Below are 23,795 nucleotides of genomic sequence, written 5' to 3'. Positions count from 1 at the left end.
CCACCTGGGCCGTGGACATGGTTGTCTGCAGAGGTGTAGCCAGAAAATTTTAATACGGGTGGCTGGGCAATAACCAGTGACCACTGAGGGGTGGCCAAAAATGGAGAGGCACCAGAACTTTAGGGTGAATCTACACTGTTCCAACAGGAAAATGAATACTGACTTTTGACTTGTTTTGTACTTTGTATGGGTTGAGGAGGTCAGAGCAGACAGGGTATGGTGGTATGCACGGATTCCAACGCAGTTTTAGAAAGTATTCAGGGAGAAGGAAATAATAGGAAAGATTTAGTATTAGAAATTCAGCAGTTTATTTAGATTATACAGGAGTGGCATTGATTTAGCAAAAAGGGCTTTAGAGGAGGCAATAACAATTACAATTCCTTTAGGGAAAGGGGAAGGAAAATCATTTATTAAGAGGAAAGAAATTGAAAAATGGCAAAAAATGTGGAATGAAGATAAAAAAGGAAGAAGGTTATATAAAGTATAACCTGGTTTCTTTACTTATCAGTGGTATATTGATGTGTGTTTTTGTTATAAATTACTTATGAATATATGAAAAAATAGTAAATATTATATGAAAAATTAAAATGTTTTGAATATTCCACTTGATTATTAGGTGAGGAAAATTGGTAGGGGTTGCCAGTGATTGGCTAATGGTGGCCATGGCCCCCCATCTAGCTCCGCCCCTGGTTGTCTGTCAAATAAAAGATCATTTCTGTGTTTTTAGAAATTATAATTTGTGCAAGGCGCCGCACTACAAAGAAAAGCAACAACAAAAAATAATCTGCGAGATGATGCTTTATTTCCGAGCGGATCCTGAACGCAGCATATGTCTCCGCCCGCCCGGTGGGCGCTGTGACAGCCTCCAGACGCACATCCCCGGATGACCTGCCACCAGGTGGGCTGTGGATACCGCAGAGACCCGCGGCCGTTCCCGTGTTCCATCAGAACAGAAAGTAGCTCATCTCAGTAATGCTTTGTCGGCTTACCGGGGCTGCCTTTCGGATATCTGGAAATGTCATTCCGCGGGACCCCTGCGGCCTTAACCTTCTATGAATAAAGCGAAGGAAAGGCGCCGAAATGAAGAGCGACACCGGGAGAAGAAACTGAGCCGCTTGTTTATAGCTCGAGCGGAGGAAAGCTAGCGGTTAGGCTGGCCAGAAAGCTCACAGCTGGAATATCGGATTAGCTCCACCATGGCTGGGCTCATCAAGAAGCAGATCCTGAAGCATCTCTCCAGGTTGGTCGATGTTAGCAACAGAGAAGCTGCCAGGAAGGCAGAAACTGGCTTTTAACAGAATATAATTGCTTCTATATGAAACAAATTTATCTAAATGCGGGAGTTATTTGGCACAACTTGCTTGTCAGACATCGCAGTTTGTTTTTTTACACAGAACAGGAGTCATTAATCAGCTAATGGGTTAGCATCTTTAGCTAGCTGTCGTCATTAGCTAAAGCAGGTTCGACCAGCTGCGTGTGAAAAACAATCTCAGCTTCCATCTACAGACACTTTATATCCACTGAGCTTCTGTCAACACTCTTCATTTATCAATTTACCGCGGTTGGATTCGGGGTCAAGGTTCATTTGAATATGTTATGGACGTTTTAGAGCAGTTAGACAAAAACTATACAGCTTCTCTAAGTCTGTTTCATCTGATAAAATGAAAAGCATCACTATAAGGCATAAAAATAAACAAAGTGAAAAGTGACACCGAGAGAGAGATTAACTAAAGGAGGGTGGAAGTACTAAAACAATCTGAAATAAAATAATCTTAATTTATTGTAATTTTAAACCTTTTTATAAGCAAGTAAGATTTTGTTATAATTAAGCAAATTCTTAAGAACTTTGGGTGCAAAAAAAGGTTGAAAAAGATCCTTAAAGAAGGCAAATGTTTATCAGATCCCCTCACTGTCTTTTCCAGGGCTCTGTCATTGACTGTATTGCAAATTAAATGCAAAACAACTCAAAAACCTCTTTGGTTTTTCTTCTTTTTTTCAAGTAGAGACTGAAACAGATCCACATTCAGCATACCATGTGAAAAATAATTTAATAAAAAAATTATGCATTTTATCTAATTTAACACAAGGAAATAATATCGTGTTTATGTTTCTGTTTTTGAAAAAAGTAGAATCTCTCCAAAACAAATAATTTTCCAAACAAATGATGATTTTTAAGACTTAAAAATCAGTTTAACTTGCATTTCTTCATATCTAAAACTGAATTAATTTCAAGTCTTGCTCTGCAGCTAATGGCTTTACCAGTTATTTATAGATGCCATGTCCTGCTCTTATGAGAAGCGTTCAGCTCCACACAGCTTTATATGAATAATTTATTTTTTCCACTGTCTCTCAAGGGACTTTCAGTACTTCCTTGTTTGGTTCCTGGAAAACCTTGAAACAATCAGGAAACAGAATTTAAATGTATGTGTAAAAAAAAAAGAAAAAAACCCACATATATTTACTCTTTAATTAAAGCTCAAAGGCTACTAGTTTGTCCTTTGTATTGCTAAAGCCACAGCACATGTCCTCTTCTGTCGTCATGTAGTGTCTTCGCTCATGACCGTGCATGCCGTCAGCAACGTTAGCAGGAAATGAGTCCAGGAGTAGTGATGTGATCAAGCTTTTGGGCTCGTCTGATCTCAGCTGCCGCCTTATTGGTCGGTTACAGGGCAGAAGCTGACCTCTGTGAGCAGCCAATCCTGAGCCCACCCTGCACGATGATGTCACGGCAACAATGCTGCTGTCAGAATGGCAAAGCACCATTACCTCATTTATTTCAGATTGTGAGGTGCACCTTCAGGATACTGATTGTTACCTACATTCAGAGACATCATTTTTCTTCTTCTGCATCAGTCAGGGACAGTTTGTACCGCTGCAGCTGATGTACGTGCTCTGGAGGTGTGCTGAAGATCGTTTCTTTCTAATAGTTCTAATGTTTGTTGTGGAATGAAGCATGAGAGGCGTTACAATCTTTGCAGTCTCTCTGGTATTTAACAATAGTGTGAGCGGTGACAAGAGCGAGCTTCCCTGTTCTGGATGTCAATCAATAAGCGTTTCATCGGTTGTCTTCAGGTGGCCCCTGGGGGACAGTTGAAACAAATCGTGTTTGTCTACGAAAGAGATACGGGTTTGTGTATCGACACAGTAATCTGGCTCCCAGCCAGATTCTTTTACACAGACGGCGTACTCCTCACCTCTAGTAAAGAAAAAAACTACAACTTTATGTTAAATCTGTTGTTAAAGTCTCAGAAATTAACCTTTAAATGAAACCAAAATCCTACAAGAAACAATTCCCTATCACAACAAGGGATGTAACTATTGTACATGTTACCAATAAAATTAATCAGTGTTTTTTTTTTACTTGAGGCATCCTGGACAGAGCATTTTTGCATAAGAATGTTTTACATGTAACAGTTTTTTGTTAATTAATGCTCTGAGCTGCTTGTTATTTCAGCAGATGGCATGTTTAAAATCTGTAAGCTCCACTTGATGATTATTTCATTACAGTTATGTGTATAATGGACTAATCAGGTTACCTGTTTCAGTTCTGTACTTAGGTTGTTCACATTGTGTGCTTTGGTCAGATGAGACTGAGTTCTTAGCAACAAGGATGAATAGGTAGACATCTTATGTTCTACGATGGAGGAACTGTGATGCTGTGGGCTGGCTTTTCTTCCAAATGCTCTTAAAACCCTGAAGGCATTTTCCTTCACTAAAGGATTGCACTCTAAATGAAAACTTAAGTGTACTTCTCATTATTAATGAGTAATTTATTTTTTCCATCTTTGGTTGTGCCCACATTTTCCTTTCTGCTATTGCATCCTTCAGTTTTATTTTCTATTTCCATCCCCTCCTTTTTCTTCTTGCCTGATTTTCTTATCTTAGGTGTTTGATTATTTTTCTGTAGCTTTGTAGAAATCAGATCTTTACCAATGCATAAACAGCAGGAGAAAACACAAGCATCTGTGCTGTAGTAAAGTATGACCCAGGAGGTTATACATTAAAACATCTAAACATCATATTGTAATAACCCTGACGTTGATTGTTCAGGATGATCCCCCACAGGAGTTTTCCTCCACTCGACTCTCAGATGAGATGAAGCTAAAGTCTTTCTTTCCATGATTGGAGGTTTAGTTTCAAGCCGCATCGTGAAAAATGGCTCCATTGTTGCTGCCCTTTTTGTCGTGATGAGCCGCCTCTTTCCATCCTGCAGTAAACTGTATGACAATGAAGATGAGGCAAAGCAGCAATGAGCTCTTACACGAAGTGTGGCTGCTCATGGCTGGTGAGAATGCTATTGCTGCGTGAGTCATCAGAGAGTGTGGGGCAATGAATGTGTAATCAGCTCGGTGTGTGAAGCGCTTGTGTGTAGGGTCTGTGTTGGGAGTGCTAGTGTGCTACATTCGGACAGGATTCCTGCAGACTTTGGCATCCAGCTGCTGTGCAACGTCTTCCTCCTTGTAATGAGTATAAATGTCACACATTGTCTGGTTTCTAATGGTCAGTTCTAGGTCTGCAACTAACGATTATTTTGTAAATCAATTTGTCGATTCTTTTTTCCATGAATCGATTAATAATTGGATAGCAAAAGGTTCCTTAAAGAAGACTTTTCATGAAATTAAACGAGGTGAAACTAAAGCTTTTCCACTTGAGCAGTTTTGATAGAGCATATTGATAGAAAAAAAAAAGATTATCTTAAATACAAAATGTTTACATATTTTTTCCCGCAAGTTTTCTATAGTTGCTGCTCTAAGTGGATCGCTCTGTCAGCTAAAGGCACATTTTACAGTCTCTATAATCCAGTTAACGAATAATCGATTACTAAATTAGTTGTTGGCTATTTTCAATAATCATTTAATTCAAATAATTATTTCAGCCCCTTGTCAGAAACAGCCTGCTTTATTCAGGACCAGCGTTAAACTCAATAGTTAATGTGCAGAACAAGACCTTCAACTAAAAATCAGTCATTGTTTTCTGTTTTTAAAGGTGTTAAAGGTGTTTTTAAAGGTGTTAAATATTTTGACCTGAAGTTAATCTGCCAATTATGCAAACCTTAATCAGTTTACTTAAGTTGCTTAACACAGCTTTCTTTAAATAAATACAAAGTATAATGTTTAATGCTTACATCAGTGTCAATATTATTTCAGTAGATCAGACACAAGCTTCTTCAGCGTTCCTGAAGAACCTTAGGCCACTGCTCATGGCCACGTTTAAGCTTCCTCACCGATGATACTGGATGAATCCCTCTGTATGCTACACGTTTCCAGTGTCAGAGCAAGTTTGAAGCTCTAAAGCATCACTGAGCCACCACCATGCTTCACTTTAGGCATGGTACTTGTTTTTTCAGGAAATGCTTCATCCCTTCTACATGCATATCTCTGATCTATAGGCTTGAAAATTTTACCTTTTGATTCATTGCTTCTTCTTTTTATAGCGGTGAAGAAATTAAAGCTGAATTTCTTTTTTATTTACAGTCAGTAGTTTTCAATAACTTAAAGTTGAGGCATATACTGTCTTGCTTTCTGTGTAAAAAGCTTCCCTTACTGGGAGAAATCTGGAGGCAGACTGATCCGCTGTAAAGCAGAGCAGGAGAGCATCTTTCTCTGGTTTATTCCCAAACATCTGGTCTGTGCATTATATATGTCTATGCAGGCCTTTTTTCCTCTCATATTAATGAATGGGGCATAAAAAACAACCAAAACAATTCAGATGTTGACATCCGGTTGCTTTACAGACTCCTCATCAAGTTTATCAATTTAATTAGCTTAATTTTTCTAAGGAAAAAAAAAATCTAATTTTCTATTCTAACTATTCTATTTCCATCTATGCTCCTTAGATAGAAAATATTATTACCATTTGGAAGCTTCTTTATTAATAAGTAAGAACTGGATAATATTGATTGGATTTTTATAATTGAACTAGTTAACAGTTGCACTCTCATGCTTACTTTCTCTTAAATATGCAGATTTTAAAAGTATATAATAGCTTCAGTAGGACTATTAAAGACTCTAAAGGTGTTAGATAACAACATCTGAAGCACATTCAGCAATTTCCTAGAGCGTTGATAAAATACCTCAATCCCAACAAACAATTAAAGTTTTTTAATCTTCCAATTGTTTCATATTTCTCCCTGAAGTCTGATGACTGCGTAGATTACATTGAATGGTGTCCTCCAGCAATCTTCAACGAGTTTATTTTGTTTTCTATTCAAATAATACATTGCTAAAGAGGTTATTTTGCTAAAAAATTGGGGGGAGAAAAATAAAGATTGGCAGATGAATGTGTCTTTGATAGAGCTAAAATACAATACATTAGTTCAGATCGGTAGCTTTAAAAAAAACAGCATTTCATCAACCTCAAATCAGCCAAACTGTAACTGCTCCAACATGAGCAAAGCTGACTGCTGGGAAATTATTTCCAGACAAAAAAAAATACTCTGATCATTACGTGGAATCAAGTGGATTTCCCAGTGTTACTCAAAATAAGCGTTTAATGTTGCTGTTCCTGTAAGCAGAAAGTCTGCTAAACAAACAGCAGCAGGTTTGCTAAGAATTAAAACCTACTTTACTGTCGCAAGTTAAATTATATTATCTTATTTTACATAAATGTGGAAGAAAACCCGCAATATTACTAAGGAGTTGACAAATGAAAGCTGAAAGGTCTTGATGTGCTGCAGCATATAATCAGCCTAGGGCTGCAACTAACGATTATTTTGCAAACTGATGAATCTTTTTTGATTAATTGATTAATAATCGGATCGCCAAAGGTTACTTAAAGAAGAAGAGAATGTTTTTACTAATTTAAACAATGTGAAACTAAAACTTTTCTGCTTGAAGAGTTCTGGATAGAGCAGATGAAATCTTAAATGCAAAATGTTTATATATATTTTACAATTTTAATATGATTACTTCTCTAAGCGCTCTGTCAGCGAAAGGCATATTATTTCAATAACTGAGAAATCACAATTAATGGGATTAATTGTTTCAGCCCTAAATCAGCCCCACAGATGATCCCCTCATCACTAAGCCCGAAAGTTAGATAAACTCTGTTCTCTATGCAGCTACTGAACCCAGATTGTCCAGACAGGAGGGATGCTAGCTGCTCTGGGGAACATGCCGTAAATGTTTCAGCATTCGTCCTTCACTACATTCAAGCCGATGCTACAGAGTGCTGCTGGTGAGCTAAGGCCTGCAAGCAGCCGCTCAACCGTGAACACCCGCTCTATGCAGCTCTTTCTACAGTTTATGAGCTTGTTGCAGTTCTCTACCCACTGACTCTGCAAAATATCGCCGACCCCAGCAATCTGTACATATATTAACAGTCCCTGTTTTTTTCACATTTCCTATGATTTTTGTGTTTTTTTTTCTGTTGAATGGTACTGTGAATAGGCACAGGTCGCATCACCCCAAGGTTTCCTTATAGCGACTCATCCGTTCACCATCCTCTGCTGCAGCAGTTTGAACATCAAGGTGCTTCACTGCTGGTTCTCATTAAAGCGACTAAAAACCTTAAATTATACTTTTTTATTAAGTCGCACAAGAGTTTGGCAATATAGTTAACCTCCTCGTAATCCTTTTTCCTTTTTTTTCTTTATATAATCTTGATGAGTCATGCCTTCGACCTGGTCTTTTATTTTGTCAGCCTTTGTGGAGGAAATCTGAGAGGCTCTTTTTTTCATTCTGCTTCACTGAGTTTAAATGAAATGTTCTAGTAAAAAGATTACATTAAGAGCCTGTTGTCTATATTTTATCCTTCAGTATATTGGTTTTATTCTTTTAGTTTTGTTGAAACTCCCGTTTGGGTGTCTATTTTTCCCCACATGAGGCTAGCTCTGTCTGGTTAGCTAAAATGAGCCTGTGGATGTCTGATTCACTCTGGTCATTTTTCCTTCAGGCCAGACTCCAGCTGGCCTTGCCGTCATCCGACCGCACCACAAATTCATCATCTTGGAAATGAGCAAAGCTGTTTCCATTCTGCAAAGTCCACAGACATTTTTTTGCACCGTTCGATGAGCTGTTTTCAAAGCTACCATTGTAAAGCACGTCGCCTCTGTTCTAGCAGCAAACAGACATGTAGCTCACATGGTTGCTTTATGTCCACAGCGACCAGATGTCAGTGGGTTTCAGACTGGCAGCCTCCTCCAACCCTGCAGCTCTGTAATTATGACCTGAAAGCCACTCAGCAGGCTAATATTGGTCTCACGTAATCATTGGTGCAAAGGTGTTGTTGGGTTTAGGTTTGAGCCAAGTTTGCTGGGTTTTTTACAGAGATTAGATTCAAGCTGATGGCGAGTTCGTTCATAGGAAAGGATCAGCCCATTTCCCTTGGATACCAGTGAATAGCTTGATTTTTACTCACTATTAGTTTCAGAGAGAAATTTAAATTATTATCCGGTCTGATTTTTACTTTTTTATTAGGAGACTCTTCAAACTTAAGCCTCATGTCAAACCTTTAATTGGGAGGATTGCTGGGTTGGATATTACTGTTAATATTTCATACAGAGGGTAGGAAACCACTGGCTTTCTCTCTTTTAAACTCTTAATGAATGTGGAATTGGTCTGATGAGCCCAGTCCTGCTGTCTGCACTGGAAAAACAAACTAGAAAAATAAGTAAAAATTTCTTATTTACTCTTAATATGAGTAGGTAAATGATAGTTTGCCAATGGAATAAGTATTTTTACTCTTTTAAAAAAAGATATTTAGAAAATATACACTTGAAATAAGACAATACAAATGTGTTCTCTTATTTTAAGTGTAAATTGTCTTGTTCCATTGGCAAGATGTCCCTTTTACCTCCTCAATCCAACAACAAATGCACTTATTTTAAGAAAAAATAACTTATCTAGATTTCAATTTATTCCAGTGTGGGATTATAGCTGAAGGGCGACACCCTGTAATTGTTCGTGTTGTGCTGAGAGATGACAAAGGTCTGCAAGTCTGTAGCTTTAATGATTCTGATACAAGGACAGCTGATTGCAGACATTTGGCTAAATTACAGTATTGATTTATTTATGGAGTTGGGAGAAGAAGGTGACCAATAAGAGGCGGAGAAGCCAGATAAGGAGCGAGAGAGTAAGCCAAACTAGCTGGTTGATACTTGATCGGTAGCTTAAATGAATATTTCACTCCTCACTAGGTAGAAGCCCCTTTCCTGACACCCTCAGTGACAAACCAATTGTGTTTTTTTTATAAGAATGCACTTTTCTTCATCCTGTTTAGCTTTTTTTTAACTCCATCAAGGATCTGTTTATTATCTTAAAGCTAAATAACTTACTCAGATGCTGGTCCGAAGATTTTAACACTAACAGAAGATTATGTCAAGTAACAAAAGAGAACAAATCACCAGCGAGCTGACGGTGTGAATCCTTCAGAACGTGGGCTGTTGGATCTAACCAACCTGTGCTCCTTTTTGTCTCTTAGATGAGGCCTTTATCCTCCTTCCTGTATCCAGTTACTGAGTGGTGTATGGTTTGCACATCTTTTGTTTGAAACCTTCTTTAGGTCTTCTTCTTTCCCCATGGATATTTTTATTTATTTATTTCTATTTGTATAAAAGCCAGAAATCCTTGTTTGTTCGTGTTTTTAATCACCTCATTGTATTCAGTAGCCTGTTGGAGGATTTTAGTACTATAATCTTCCATATTTTAAGCTAGTTAGCTGTGAGGCTGTATAGTGAGTAACATTTATATCTAAAGACATAAGATGGCATCAAATATTTTACTCAAAGCCCTTTGTAGATTTGACCATTCCAAGTAATTAAAGGTTTTGTTGTCTGCTCTAGTTTTCCTGGTTGGTAGTATTAAAGGCCATCTTTTAAACAAACCCCTCCAAGCTTCTAATTTTCTAGCTGATGATCTAAGCTAGGGCTGCAACTAGCAGTTATTTTGCAAATGGATTAATCTGTTGGTTATTTTTTTTTTATTAATCGATTAATAATCGGATAGGTATGAAGAAAAGTTTTTTTAAAGAAATTAAACCAGGTAAAACAAAAACTTTTCCATTTGAGGAGTTCTGGATAGAGCATATTGACAGACGGAATCTAAATTGCCAAATGTTTATACATTGTTTTACAATTTTGATATAATTACTGCTTTAAATGGGCTTCTCTGTTAACTAAAGGCTTGTCTTACAGTCTCCATACTCCAGTTAACAATCGATTACTGAATTAGTTGGTGATTATTTTAATAATATATTAATCACAAATATTAATCTGAATAATAGTTTCAGCCCTAATTAAAGCTCTAAATATAACCTGGAGTTTGTCTACTTTAGCTTAGCAATGTTGTCATCTTTAGGTTGTTAGGAATGCAATAAAGATTTCGACATGAATCTGATCCTGAATAATGGAGCTGCGACACGTCTGACCCATAAAGCCTCCTGCTGGAAGCCATGATGTCACAATCCCACATGCAAAGGTCAAGGTTTGCCAACAGCATCACGTCCAAATCCATCCTGGCTACCATGCATTTCAAAGAAAGTGGATTATAGTGTTTGCCCTTCTTTTGTTTGTATATCATCAAATCAGATGCTAATCCCAGTAACTGCTACAGCCTTGTCACAGTGAAGCAGTTGATATGCATCTAATGCATCTATAATGTTGCTGATTGCCTTAATTCTTCAACTTCTGTATTTTTTTTAGGGCTGAAACATTCAGATTAAAAATTATCAATCAAATATTGAAATAGTCTTCAACTAATTTAGTAATTGATTGTTAGATAGATTATAGGGAGGCATGTAGATGGCTTTAGCTGACAGAGCGACTCACTTAGAGCTCTAATTATACCAAGATTGAAAGAAATATATAAACATTTTGCATTTATGATTAAAAAAAGTTTTTCATCTCACTGTAGGCGCTATCCAGAACTCCTTAAGTGGAGAAGTTTCAGTTTCACCTGGTATAATTTAGTAAAAAGTTTTCTTTAAGGAATTTTGGCTATCAGATTATTAATTGTTTATCAAAAAAGTAATTAACCTATTAATCGATTAGCAAAAAAAATCGTTAGTTTGAGCCCTAGGTTTTTTTTGTTACTTTTTTTCCAGGATGCAGATAGAACAACTACTGTATTTGGTCTGTATCTCACTAATAAAGTTTAATGACAGCCCAGAGTTACCTTTTGAAATACTTACAGGTGTTTTTATTTGTTGTGAAGTCTGAGCTTTGATCCGTCTTACTTCACAGCTGAAAGATTAGCAGACTAACAAGCTCGCCTTGGTTAATACTATTACGTTATACAGACTGTTAGACTTCTGGGCTTTCTTTTGTGGTGTTCACTGCAATGATTTTTGGCTGGTAAACATAAGTTTGAACAGTTTATTTGTTTGCCTCTTGGCAGAAAGAAACAGAGATTTAAGCTCCTATTGTCTCTAAAGCTGCAGAGATAAATTGGTCACCATACTCTTAAGTATCAGGCCATTTTGCTAACTATTAACTAATAGTTCATTGGGGTGGAGAACATTTAGGTCATAGCCCTCACAGTTGTGTGTTTAGATCTCTTTATCTAAAGACATGCCCAGATTCTCCCCACAGGGCTTCTAACCTGGAGTATTTTTATTACCCTGTCTGTTTGTTTTGTCGGTGGAAAACTCCAGTTCCTGTGAAATACGTCCTCAGTTCTTAATGTTCTGTTAATCTCTAAACTTTCAATTGAAACAAGAAAGTATTTTTTTCACCATTTCACTGTAAGAAACCAAAGTGGAGTAATTCCAAACTGCGTCTCTGTAATAGATAAATTAATCCCGCTGACGCAGATGACCTGTTCAGATGGAATAAGAGAGAAGTCAATAGAGTTCCTCTATTTTTACCTTTTGTTGTTCAAAAATTTCCGATCATCAAACTCATTTTATAGTTAGATACAACCTGAGAAGGCACATATTTAAAAAAATATACGTCAATGGAATTTTATAGCAATTTTCTTTGCAGAAACATTTCCTTTTCTATTCATTTAACATTATTGACCTGTTTTCAGTCATCCCACTTTTATTAGGCCACTCCAAAGTCTTTATGTGGAGCTGGATAATAATTCCAGGTGTCAGGAAGGCAATAGTTTCAATCTGCAGGTAATTACAGGACATTTAAATGATGCTCAACTTAATTCCTCCACACAGGGTTCCTGCGAGTCCTTAAAAAGTCTTAAAAGGCATTGAATTCTTCAAAATAAAACTAAGCCCTTAATTGGTATTAAAATGTCTTAAATCAGTCTTTCGTAGGTCTTAATTTTTAAAACATCATGAATAGGATTATTATTATTACGATTTATTTTTGTAATCTAAATAAAGCATTAAAATTGACAAAATTTTTTTTTTATTTAAAAAAAAATAACGGCTCTCCATTATTGGTTCCGTCCCGATAGCAGAACCAATGAAACGTTGTTGCAGCCGGGACATTTGGGAGATGCACCATTAACTTTTTGTCTGGAAAATATGAGCAAGTGTAAATGAAGGAAAATTGTCTCCAGCCAAGAGTTTTCTCCATGGCTAAAACCAGAGAACATACATGAGGCAGAGTGGATTTTGTGCAAGAAGTCATTTAAGCTCGGAACGATGAGAATTAAGGCAGTGGAGTCGCATGCGAAGCGCGAAACACAAATCGTCAAAATTGAGTTACCGAGAACCAGCCGGTATTTCTCAGTTTTGTTCCACCCTTGTCTCTGCAACTCCTCCACTTATCACCAAATCAAACACACTAAGAAAACGATACAAAGAAAAATAGCTGCAAAACAGACTTAGCACTGGTTATGCTGTGGCTTTAAAACTGATTTGTTTTGTTCCCTGCTAAAACAAAGTTTGTGAATTCAGTTAAATAATTGTTAAAATATATCTGTTATTTGTGTGTTTTTAGCTTTCTTCCTGTATGGGAATCTTTTCAAAATTTGAAACATTAGTGCAGCGGTTTATGTTAAAGTAAACCTTTGGGTTAAGTTGTCGCAAGCAGGTTTTTCTTGTGTTTCTTGTAAATTTGGTCTTAGATTTTTATGTCAAGTGGCATTAAAAAGTCTTAAAAAGTCTTGAATTTAACTTGCCTTATGTCGTAGGAACCCTGTCCACAGTAATTCATTCCAAACTTTCTGAAGCAGTAACTGTAAAATGCAGGAAAGTGTTTCACCAGTTTAGATTTGATTGAGAGTAAGCTCTCATCAGAGCTACACTGTGGTGTTTACATAATAATAAAAAAAAAAAATTAACAAACCAGCTTGAAACTAGACAGTGCTGCATGATAGTCTCAATATTGACTCTGGTTTATACATAAAAGTGAGTGTTTACATTATCCTAACGCTTAGATGTGGGTGTTTTTCTATCAACATCTCATGCACCAGCAGAATATCAGGTGATGACTGTTTGCCAACAACTCCTTTGCTATTAATATCCTCAGCCTCTAAGCTTGGCACTGGCCCGTTGTCTTGCAGGTTTGCTAAGAACCTGTCGCCGGACAAGATCAACCTGAGCACGCTGAAGGGGGAGGGCCAGCTGACCAACCTGGAGCTGGATGAGGAGGTCCTGCAGAGTCTGCTGGACCTGCCCACCTGGCTGGCAATCAACCGTGTGTTCTGCAACAAGGCTGCCATCAGGGTGAGTGTTTCCGTCACAGGATAAGCCATTTTAAAGACTCCAGGGAAGGAACACCAGGAAACAGTTGATAATGTCCTTCCCCCATCTGTCCATCCATCATCTATTTTTTTATTTTACCCATTTAATCATGTATATTATGTGCATTAATAAATCTTACATGCAGTAATTGGCTCTACAGCTGTTTTCCTCTGCTTTCACTGTTCCCCTGTCTGTTCCATGTATTGATTTGGTCGCAGCTATGGATCAAGTCCAAGTTCTGACTTTGGCACACCCTTGAAAAACTGACGGAGGCTGTATAATTAACTTATGACTGTACATTTGGTCAGACCAAGGTCCATATTCCACCTCCCCTCGGCCGAAATATTTCCTTTATTTATTTTGGCTTATTTTTACTAGTCGTTTGATTGTGGAGCAAACACAGTAAACTTTGCTTTTCTCGTCTTTCATTGCCCTTCTTCATCCTCGGTATTCATGCAAACTTAAGCAGTTTTTCTTTTAATGAATCTAATCATTTACTAAAAGTATATCAAGTTTCTGTGAGACAGCAGGAGCTGGTGAACAGAAACCATTTTTTTTACAGCTCATTGTGGGTTTTTTTTTTTTTCTTCATGTTTTTAGTTCCAAGATGGTTTTAAATATGAGGATGCAAATTCTTATCTCACTTCCTGACATGTCTAACCCCTCTCTTCTTGTATCTTCCTTTTATAAAAGAGATAAACCCAACAGTGTGCCCTAATGTTTTATAATTGTTATTTCTGCTGGTTAAATGTGGTTTATAAAGTAGGTTCTGGGTATAGATATGGGGGGAAAAAATCCTTAAATAGATCAATATTTTTTTGTTATAACCTTAACTTGCACTGAGAAATTGAAGAAGGGGGACATCTTTTAACCGTAGATCATCCCCTTTTAAATCCACAGAAAAGGTTTAAGTCCCATAGGAATAAGAGACTTCCCCCCCAGCATTACTCATCCTTCACTATACTTAACAGTGAGACTTAGATGCCAGAACCATCTGGACCAACCTCCTTATCTACAAATATACCAAAGTTTATGTTTATTTAAGTGAATTTTGTTGTCAATTTCCTACCTATGCCAGAACGTTACCTGAAATCTGTACGGGTATCCAGAAGATGACGATGGTTAGAAGGCCGAGAGGAAAGGCCTAGAGGAAAGCAAGAGGTTTTCTCTGTTTCTCTCACTATGTGCTGCAGCAAAAACTAATGACACCATATCTTGCAGTGCTGTAGCTGGGCAGGATGCTCTGTATAGTCCTGTTGATGTCTGATAATGTTGAATGGATCTCCTTTAATTATTCGCAATAGCTTTTATGAAGCTGAAGGAAAAGACTATTCGTAGTAGAAAAAGTAGTTAAAACATAAGAGAGAGAAAAAAAAAATAAACAACTTAAAAAGGAAGCATTTTTTACATCCTTTATGCTACAGGGATAAAAAAATTCCAGTTGTTATAAAGTAATTATGTATTGTTCTGACTGTAGATTAGACAGGTTTAAAGGAGCCATTTTCTAATGTATGAAGATCAGCATGCTTCTGGTTACCTGCATGTCATCTTTTCTCTCTCATTTTAAACATTATCTGAAGAGAAACTGGTCTTTGTGCCACCTGGAAACTAAAAGTCATATTTTTACTAATTAAAGCTGCCACAGAGTTTGGTTAATTTGAAGAATAAAAGCCCTAAATCTTCAGTTAGTTATTGCATTGGCGTTGTGAAAGATTAGCCCTGCAGTCACGTAATTATTTTCTCCAACTGAATAAATCTACTGAAATTAAAGCTTTTCATTTATGCTGCTCCTAAAAAATATGTATTTTATTTCTTTTTATGCATCATTATGACTTCATTTATTGTTTAGTATGTAGTTTTATATTTCTAATGAAGATGCATTGTTAATGGTTTGAGGCTGAGATGTGAATGAACTAGCACTTAATGCTGCAAACTTTAAACAAATCAAATGAAATATGTTTAATAAATATGTTTACTTTAAGTGTCAAAGCCTGAGTTATTAGTTTGGAAAGTTATGCTGTGGAAATAAAACCTACTACTGAAAACATGCACTAAGTTTATTCTACAATATAATTTGAGGTGGACTCTAAATCAACTGGTATTAGTTCTCTTCTCATCTGTCTGAACTGTTGTTTTTTGCTTTAACTGCTCTTTGATATATTTTAGTGTTTTAACATCTTTTCTATTTACACTAATAGATACCATGGACAAAACTGAAGACTCACCCGATTTCATTGGTAAGTTTATATTCATGTTTATTATCTTTTATATTGAAATAAACCAGAATTGACAGAAAAGACCTTAGATACGGGGTCACCAGTTAAAAATTAGCGGGGTTCGAATAAAGAAAATCATCAACCAGTAAAGGTCCGGAGAGATTTTTAATTATAATCTGTTAAAAAAGAAACTTTTTCCATTTTAAAATCTAAAGTGTTTTTGAAGTAGAGAACAACAATCGTTCACTTTCGTATATAGACAATTTCCTGACTCTCATATTTTACAAACTAAGAGTTTGTTTTCTTTGTTTTTTTCTGGCTTAACGAGAGCAGTGGGCTTTAGGCTGCCCAGCAAGGATTTAAACTGGGTTTGAATGGAGACAAAGCCATTCTAAAGACATTCCATTTCCAAAAACTAAAGCCGTTTGTTCAAATGCTTGGATGCAAACAATTGGTACTTCAACATACCAGGAAGCAAATTTCTCATCTTGATCAAAATATTTATTTTATACTAAGAGGCTTAAAAGTTTCATCAAATCCGGTCAAAACGCCCAACAGTGCCTCTCACAACTTTAAAAGAAACTTCTCATCTTAGGCATAAATGACGTGATGCTGAGTTTGGAAGTAGAGAAAAAACATAGTTCATACAAACCATGGATGATCCTAGTTATCGCTGGGCAGAAACTGAACATATGCTGGTTAGATGATGGTGGGGATCTTTTTAACATTTCAAATTAAATTAAGCGCTCATTTACACATGTTTTGCTGCTGAATTTAATAATAATATTGCACATGCTCTCCTTGAGCTCCGAGGAAGTCGGAGCGGAGCAAGACGAAAGAAAAAGCGGAGGCTGTAGGCTTTACTTTGCACAGGAGAACTGGGGCGCAGGTCTGGGGTTAGACACTTTCATCAGACAACGTGCAGTAATTTTTGATGTTTTAAATCAGGTGGGTCCAGGACGCCGTCCGCTAATCCGTGACCTCTGCCTTAGATGATCCTTGATTTTTTTTTTTTTTTTTTTTTAATGGAGGAATGAAGGTTTTTCTAATATCTGAACAACCTGCCTTTTGAATCACCTCCAACCCAAGTTATGTTGCTTCATTAATGTTCAGTTAAACTGAGTTACTGAATCTTCTATGACGGATTTATTTTAGTTTCAGGAGTCACATCTTTTAAAAGGCATAAGGTGCTGTTTTTATTGGGATAACAGTATTTCTTTGTGTCTTTTCTATGGCTGCCATCTTTCATGGCGCAGGTGTCGGGTTAACCGTCTCAGTCCCTGGATATTTGTTTCCTAGCAGCGCACAGGCTGCTGGGAACCAGCAGTCACATGTTTGCCACATCTGTTATGTACGGAAGAGGATTAGGGCCACTGGGAAAAAGAAAAAAAAAAGTGAACTGATTTTTTTTTATTTTATTTCAGTTTAATATGGGGAAAAAGTCAGAATTCTGACTTTTTTTCTCAGAATTCTGACTTTTTTCTCAGAATTCTGACTTTTCTCAAAATTGTGAATTTTTTCTCAAAATTCTGAATTTTTTCTCAAAATTCTGACTTTTTATTGTCAGAATTCAGTCAGAATTCTTAGATTAAAATCAGAATTCTGAGAAAAAAAAATCAGAATTCTGACTTTTTTCCCATACTAAACTGAAATAAAATTTAAAAATCAGTTAACTTTTTTTTTTTTCCCACTGGCCTTAATCCTCTTCCGTAGTTATGTGCCCCTACTTTCAAAGAAATATTTTTCTTTTGGAAAAAGGTCCAAGCTAAACAGATTGCACTGAACATTGGTTTCTTTCAGACCCTGGATAAGGTGATAATGGAAATGAGCACATGTGATGAGCCTCGTCCTCCTAATGGTCCGTCTCCCATCGCTACAGCCTCTGGACAAAGGTGAGCTTTTCTACTATCTTCCTTAAAAAACCTTTTCTGGTTTTAATTGTGAAAAGATGCATCAGTTTTAAAACCTACAGTTTTTGTGCTAATCGGCATGTTTGTCATCTGTGCAGTGAATACGGATTTGCAGAGAAAGTGGTGGAGGGCATTTCGTTATCCATCAACTCCATCGTCATCAAGATCAGCGCCAAGGCTTTCAACGCCTCCTTTGAGCTCTCCCAGCTGCAGGTGTACAGCGTCAACACCAGCTGGAGCATCAGTGACCTCCGATTCACCCGCATCCAGGATCCTCAGCGGGGGGAGGTGGGCTCATTTCACAGTAAATCCGTGCTGATTAGAGCGTCTTGTTTGCAGCTCTCTGATTCATTGTCGCGTTTTGACTCCAGATCCTGACATTTAAAGAAATCAGCTGGCAGATGATCCGTATCGAAGCCGACGCCATCCAGAGCGCTGAGCACGAGATGCTGAGTGCTCCCATCCGCCTCATCACCAACCAGTCCAAAATCAGAGTCACTCTTAAGAGACGGGTTAGAAAAACATACACACCAAATTGTTTGGAGCATGCTGCAGAGCTGCACCAAAAATGATTCATGCTGTGACAACTTTTAGAAGGTAATCAGAGACGTGTTTGATGTTTATACGTACGGTTGTTCCTGATGCAGATAAAGGACTGCAACGTGGTGGCTTCAAAGCTGATTCTTATCCTGGACGACCTGCTGTGGGTGCTGACTGACTCCCAGCTCAAAGCCATGGTGCAGTATGCAAAGTCACTCAGCGAGGCCATGGAGAAGTCTGCTCAGCAGAGGAAGAGCATGGCTACTGACGATCAAGTGTGTATTTTCCCCACATATGAAGTGAATTTACTCGCATGTTTAAAGCAGATTGATACTACCTGAACCGGTTTCTTGCAGTATTTCCTTTGTGAGCTGATCTGCTGATATTATCTCTGCGCCTCTTTGCTGATCTTACTGTCTGATTTAATAGTTTAGTTTTTTTTAAACCACAAAAACCCAAAAATATTTTCCTCTACACAAAATTTCCAACCATTCTCTCCCTGCCCACTCACTTCAAGCTACTCTTAGGGTCCATCTGGTGGAGACATTGAGCACAGCACCCTTTTAATGAAAACATGGGTTAAAAAATTAAAATGTTTTTTGTTGCAGCAACTTTAAATTAAAAACAAAAAAGTAACAGAAATGTACCTTTTACTTGAACAGTAGGTATGGAAACTTTTCCTCATATTAATAATTTGGCTAATGTCACTTTGACGTCGACTCAATCGTGGTTTCTTAATAACAAACTCCACATTTTGCGTGAATGAGGGCCCTCTCAGTGCTAAATAATTTTTTTAGGACTTCTTTTTCTCCAGAAACAATAGCTTGAAAGGATGGGTAGCTGCAAAAAAAAGGGCAGAAATTATCAAAGATGTTCTGCATGTTCACAAGGTGTCATCGCCGCCCCCTACTGCCCAACAAGTGCGCACGCAGCAGGCGTCTGCAGCTGCTGACCAGAATGCGACCATGGCTAAGCTGTTCAGCGCCTACGACGTATGCGAGACGTCCCACCACCTCCAGATCACACACCTGGACCTGCACATCTGTGATGACATCCACGGCAGGGACAAAGGTATGCTCAAAATGTGGGACTGCTTATTTGACAGGTACAAGGCTTTGCAAAAATAATTACAACCTCCTTCTATTTACATTTCACCTGCAAATGTGATGGTGATGTTTCTAAAAGATGAATAGACTGAACTAGTTTGACCTTTCTGGCTTCAGTTTCTCCTCTGGATTTTGGTAAATCTGGACCGACCTTCCAGGTCTGATTGTAGTTAACACCTCCCTTCTTTTTTCTGCTCCTTAGGCACCAACAGGAGGATAACAGGTGGAGCCATGCAGCTTTCCTTCAGCTCCATCACCCTCGACTACTATCCTTTCCACAGAGCAGGTCTGTTTTTTTTACTTCCCTCTTTGCTTTTTTTCTGTTGCTGTGGCGCTTATTAAACAGAACTTTTTTTGTATTTCATTCAGGGGACAGTTGTGTCCATTGGATGCACTACAGCGAGGCAACAAAAGCCAGAGAGAGCTGGGCTAAAAGTCTGCTGGAGGAGTTCAGGACCAACGTAGAAAGGTTAAAGACTGTGGTCCGAGACCGAGAAGGCCCCGGCGCAGCACACAGCTCCCCACGTCATGGTAAACAAACACGCTTTATCATGTAGCACGAATGACAGCTCAGCAGGACGTCATCCCTGTGGGTTTTCTGTCCCTCAGTGTCCCTTAAGGACGAGGTTTATGAACCCCTAGGAAGTCAGGACAGAGAAGGAGAAGTAGGGCTTAGGGAGGGAGATGGAGGACTCATAGATTGGAGCCACTACACTCAACCTCCACCCCAGTGCTGCTGGTGCCTAGAAGCAGGTACCGCTTCGTGTGTGTTTGGGTGCGGTGATCCACAGTGGTTGACGAGCCAAGCGGCTGCAGTTAGCCTCCCTGTTTGATTGGTTTGCTCTTTCCTCCCTTATTCTCCTTTCCTTCCTGTCTCCTCCTTTCTCTCCAGGTAAGATTAACACCTCCTCTTCCTTCAGCCCTCCTCCTCCTCCTCAGTCTCCAAAGACCCAGCTCATGTCCAGCTCGTTTGTTCTCAGGATAGCAGACTTCAGCATCTACCAGGTCATTACCACGAACCCTAAAATAGCAAAGTGCATGAATCCGTCCCTTTGACCTTTTCCGGGTCTCTTTGTTCTGTAGGTGTCCACAGCAGACCAGCGGCACTCCAGCCCCAAAACCATGATCTCCTGCAATAAGAAGTCCTTATACCTGCCCTCAGAGATGCCTGCCATCCACGTAGAGTTTACAGAATACTACTTTCCTGATGGAAAAGACTACCCCAGTAAATAATCACCTCCATTAGCTTTCTTTCCACGTCTCATATTATTACATTAAAAACACATTTTCTGCTCCCACCTCCTCCTCCTGCAGTTCCTTGTCCCAACCTGTACGCCCAGCTCAACGCCCTGCAGCTTGTTCTGGATCCTCGCAGCCTGGTGTGGATCAACCTCTTTGCTCTGGACCTCAGGCAGAGTCTGGAGCAGTTTAGGGAGATCTACAAGCTCAACGACTCCCAGGAGCCTGACGAGCACGTTGACATCAAGGTGGACGGCCTCATGCTGAAAGTAAGGACTGCTTGTTTTTTTTTTTTTTCTAAGGAGACAAACTTCTATGGTTGCTGTTTAAATATATTAAATTTTTATTTTACTTCTTTCTAATGTTCTGTTATTTTAGTCCATTATGGTTGTAGGCAATGTTGCGCCAATTTATGGTTAAAAAGAACTACTGCATCTTCATAGTTCAATTTTTCAAAAACTGAAACCTATAAATGAACTAGTTCAAGTTCATTTGGTAGATAAAGACACAATCCTACACAATAAAACCTTATATTTCACCTTTTAAAGGTGTGATCATAATTTATAGAAAGAAATACTTGAATCAGTCAAGGTTTACTGATGTGGAATGAAGCCTTTATTTAGCCACGTTACAGAGAACTTCATAAAAATACAGGTACACTCAGGTTCAGCTGGAAAGATCTGCATCAAAAATTACTTCTTATGTTCCTCGTTCAGAAGCAGATATTTCCCAAGATAGCTTGGATGCTTTAATTTGATGTGTTGTGTTAAATTTAAAGTGGACATACGGACTCGTTAAGTCCCATTGGGCACAGTTGGCACAAAAACTGTGTAATAAGTGCAGTAAAACCTGAGATTATCCAATGAAAAGTGTCGTTATCAATTGAACGCTAACGTGAGCTTAGTGTCGCTCATTCTTCTCAGAGTGAATGTCTCTCTCGTTCATGTTCATTACTTTAAAACTGATCTGTTCAGGTCACTGTTGACTAAAAATATGAACGTATTCAGTGAAAGCCATTGGACGCTCTCATGCACAACACAGTTTGTAAACATAGGAAAGGAAAACGTTTAAAAAGGTTTAGTTTGTAATCTGTTGTTGTTTTTGCTCTGCATCAGCTGGTGGTTCCCACGGATCAGGATGCCCCCTGCACTGCAGACGTGCCTCGCTCCATCTCCATACAGACATCTGAAATGGTAGCCACCAACACCCGACACCCCTCCAACTGCACCCGCTCCCACCTTGAGGCCCTTTTGCAGGCCTTTGAAGGAGAGGCCTTCTTCTCTCCGTCTTTCTCCTCTTTCCCCCGCTCCCCTTCCTCTGTACCCATTCTGCACCCCGTCTTCCAGCGGCACGCCCACGAAAAAGACACAAAGCTCCACGACGTCTCTCGGGGACTGGTGGAGCCCACCATGGGGGCAGACGCTCTCAAGATGCCCGCAGCTACTGACTTTTGGGCCCTGCACTTTGCACAGTTTTGGGTGGATTATGAAGGCACCCGTGGAGGTAAAGGGCGGCCGCAGCCCTTCGTGGACTCTTTCCCTCTCACTGTGTGGGCCTGTCAGCCCACCAAGCTTGTCCAGCATCAGGAGAAGCTGAAGGACTCTGCAGGAACAGGAATGTCCAAAAGCTCTTCAGCAGAGGCGGTCGCACGTTTGGAGAGGAAACGAATGCTTAAGGAGTATTACAGCACCGAAAGTGCGCCGGCATCATCCCACTGCAACAATTCGACGGTTCTGCAAACTAACGGGCTCCATAAACCCGCCTCACTGGACAGTCTGTCCAACTCCTGCTCTTCATTGTCATCATCAAGTAAAGATGCAGACGTCCATCTGTTGGTGCATATGCAGAAACCTTTAAGTGCTCAGGTGCGCTTTTTATTTTGTTTTTGACTAATTTCTTTTTATTAACCTTTGATTATTCTACATAAACAGCAGTTTTTAAATGTTAACTCTGTTATTTTTGTAATCTTTGTAATGATGCAAGGATCTTTGTTATTATGATCAGATGCATAAATATCCCTGTTTGTGTTTAAGGTGAGCCATCAGCAGTATGTGTTTCTGATGCACCTTCTGCGGAGCCTCAAAACCCTGCAGCAAACACTGCAGCAGGATCTGGAGGCCATGGCCTCAAAGAGAGAGCGCAAAGACACGTCCCAACCCCCTGCTGACCACAAACCCTTCACCTTCTGCTTGGGCCTGTTGCTCAAAAGCGTGGAGGTGTCGCTCCTCATGAAGCCCATGCCCCAGCCTGAGGGTTCGGGATCTCCTGTGGGGTCAGAGCTCTCCCCGTCAGAGAGCAGAGGAACTTTGGAACCAGGGAGTGATGCGAGGGAGGGGTCCGTTAAGGGGAACGAGGAGCCCACATCTCAAGACGGGGGAGCAGCTGTAGACCAGCTGTTATGTGGTGCCGTTCCAGAGGGGGGAGCTACTCTAATTCCCTCCTTAGCATCTGAAGAGACCCCGGCTAAAAATACGGAAAGGGAGGCTTCAGATGAAGGAGCGGAGGCTGTGGTGGATGGGTTAGCATCCGGGGAAGAAGTGAGTTCTACTTTGGACTCTAAAACCAGCGTGAGTGACCCTCTTTCTGACTTAAATGAAAAAGAGAAGACTACAGCTGCAAAGATACCCCAGTCAATATCCAGGTAAACCTCCTCTTGGACACACATTCACAGAACAGGCTCTTCTTTAAGCTCACTTTGCTTATAAACGCTTCATTTTCAATGCTACAGCCAAGCAATGCTTGACTCATGGTTGCTTGTGAATCTATTTAGGAGAAAAATAAAAAAATACTCTTTTAGACAGAAGGTCAACAAGAGGAGACTGATTTGGTTAAAAAAAATCATTAGAGATTCTCAGACTGAGGTGAACTGGAGTGTTCAGTTATTGTTATTGTTTATTAATCAGTGATAAACAGCTCTGTTCTGTTGTAGAGCCGTGTTGCTGTCAGGTCACAGAGCTGGGTTGTGTTTATTGCTTTTTGTTTTTCACACATATGTTGTGTGTTTTATTAAACTCATGCTTGCAGCTGCAGAAAACAGATTTCCCACAATAAAGGGACAAAAAGGACATCTTGATCCTTAATTTAGACATTCACAGTCTGGTTAATGCATCCACTAAAATAAAACTAAATGCATCCACAGAGTTATGTTTGTCCTCTTTCCTCTGACCTGTATGTGTCTTTGAACCTTACTATCATTACCC

At 39.1% G+C, this 23,795-nt stretch overlaps 1 protein-coding gene across 3 annotated transcripts in view; it reads left to right on the top strand.

Moving 5' to 3' along the window:
- Positions 1–835: 835 nt before the first annotated feature.
- uhrf1bp1l (UHRF1 binding protein 1-like) overlaps positions 836–23,795 on the top strand; it is a 36,594-nt gene continuing 13,634 nt past the window's right edge. For all 3 annotated transcript variants that reach the window (XM_038294174.1, XM_038294173.1, XM_038294172.1), the window contains exons 1-15: positions 836–1,240; positions 13,404–13,566; positions 15,783–15,821; positions 17,601–17,692; positions 17,809–17,998; positions 18,082–18,222; positions 18,358–18,525; positions 19,141–19,321; positions 19,559–19,642; positions 19,726–19,887; positions 20,249–20,361; positions 20,440–20,581; positions 20,671–20,864; positions 21,711–22,460; positions 22,629–23,236. In XM_038294174.1, coding sequence (XP_038150102.1) covers positions 1,197–1,240; positions 13,404–13,566; positions 15,783–15,821; positions 17,601–17,692; positions 17,809–17,998; positions 18,082–18,222; positions 18,358–18,525; positions 19,141–19,321; positions 19,559–19,642; positions 19,726–19,887; positions 20,249–20,361; positions 20,440–20,581; positions 20,671–20,864; positions 21,711–22,460; positions 22,629–23,236 — 3,071 coding nt within the window. In that variant the 5' untranslated portion in view covers positions 836–1,196. The remainder of the gene's footprint in view (positions 1,241–13,403; positions 13,567–15,782; positions 15,822–17,600; positions 17,693–17,808; positions 17,999–18,081; positions 18,223–18,357; positions 18,526–19,140; positions 19,322–19,558; positions 19,643–19,725; positions 19,888–20,248; positions 20,362–20,439; positions 20,582–20,670; positions 20,865–21,710; positions 22,461–22,628; positions 23,237–23,795) is intronic.

This window comes from Cyprinodon tularosa, unplaced genomic scaffold (assembly GCF_016077235.1).
Source record: "Cyprinodon tularosa strain WSP-4 unplaced genomic scaffold, ASM1607723v1 ctg336, whole genome shotgun sequence".
In the NCBI taxonomy this organism is placed as follows: domain Eukaryota; kingdom Metazoa; phylum Chordata; class Actinopteri; order Cyprinodontiformes; family Cyprinodontidae; genus Cyprinodon; species Cyprinodon tularosa.
Note: the sequence above shows the minus strand (reverse complement) of the source record. Positions and strands in the feature narration are given on the sequence as shown.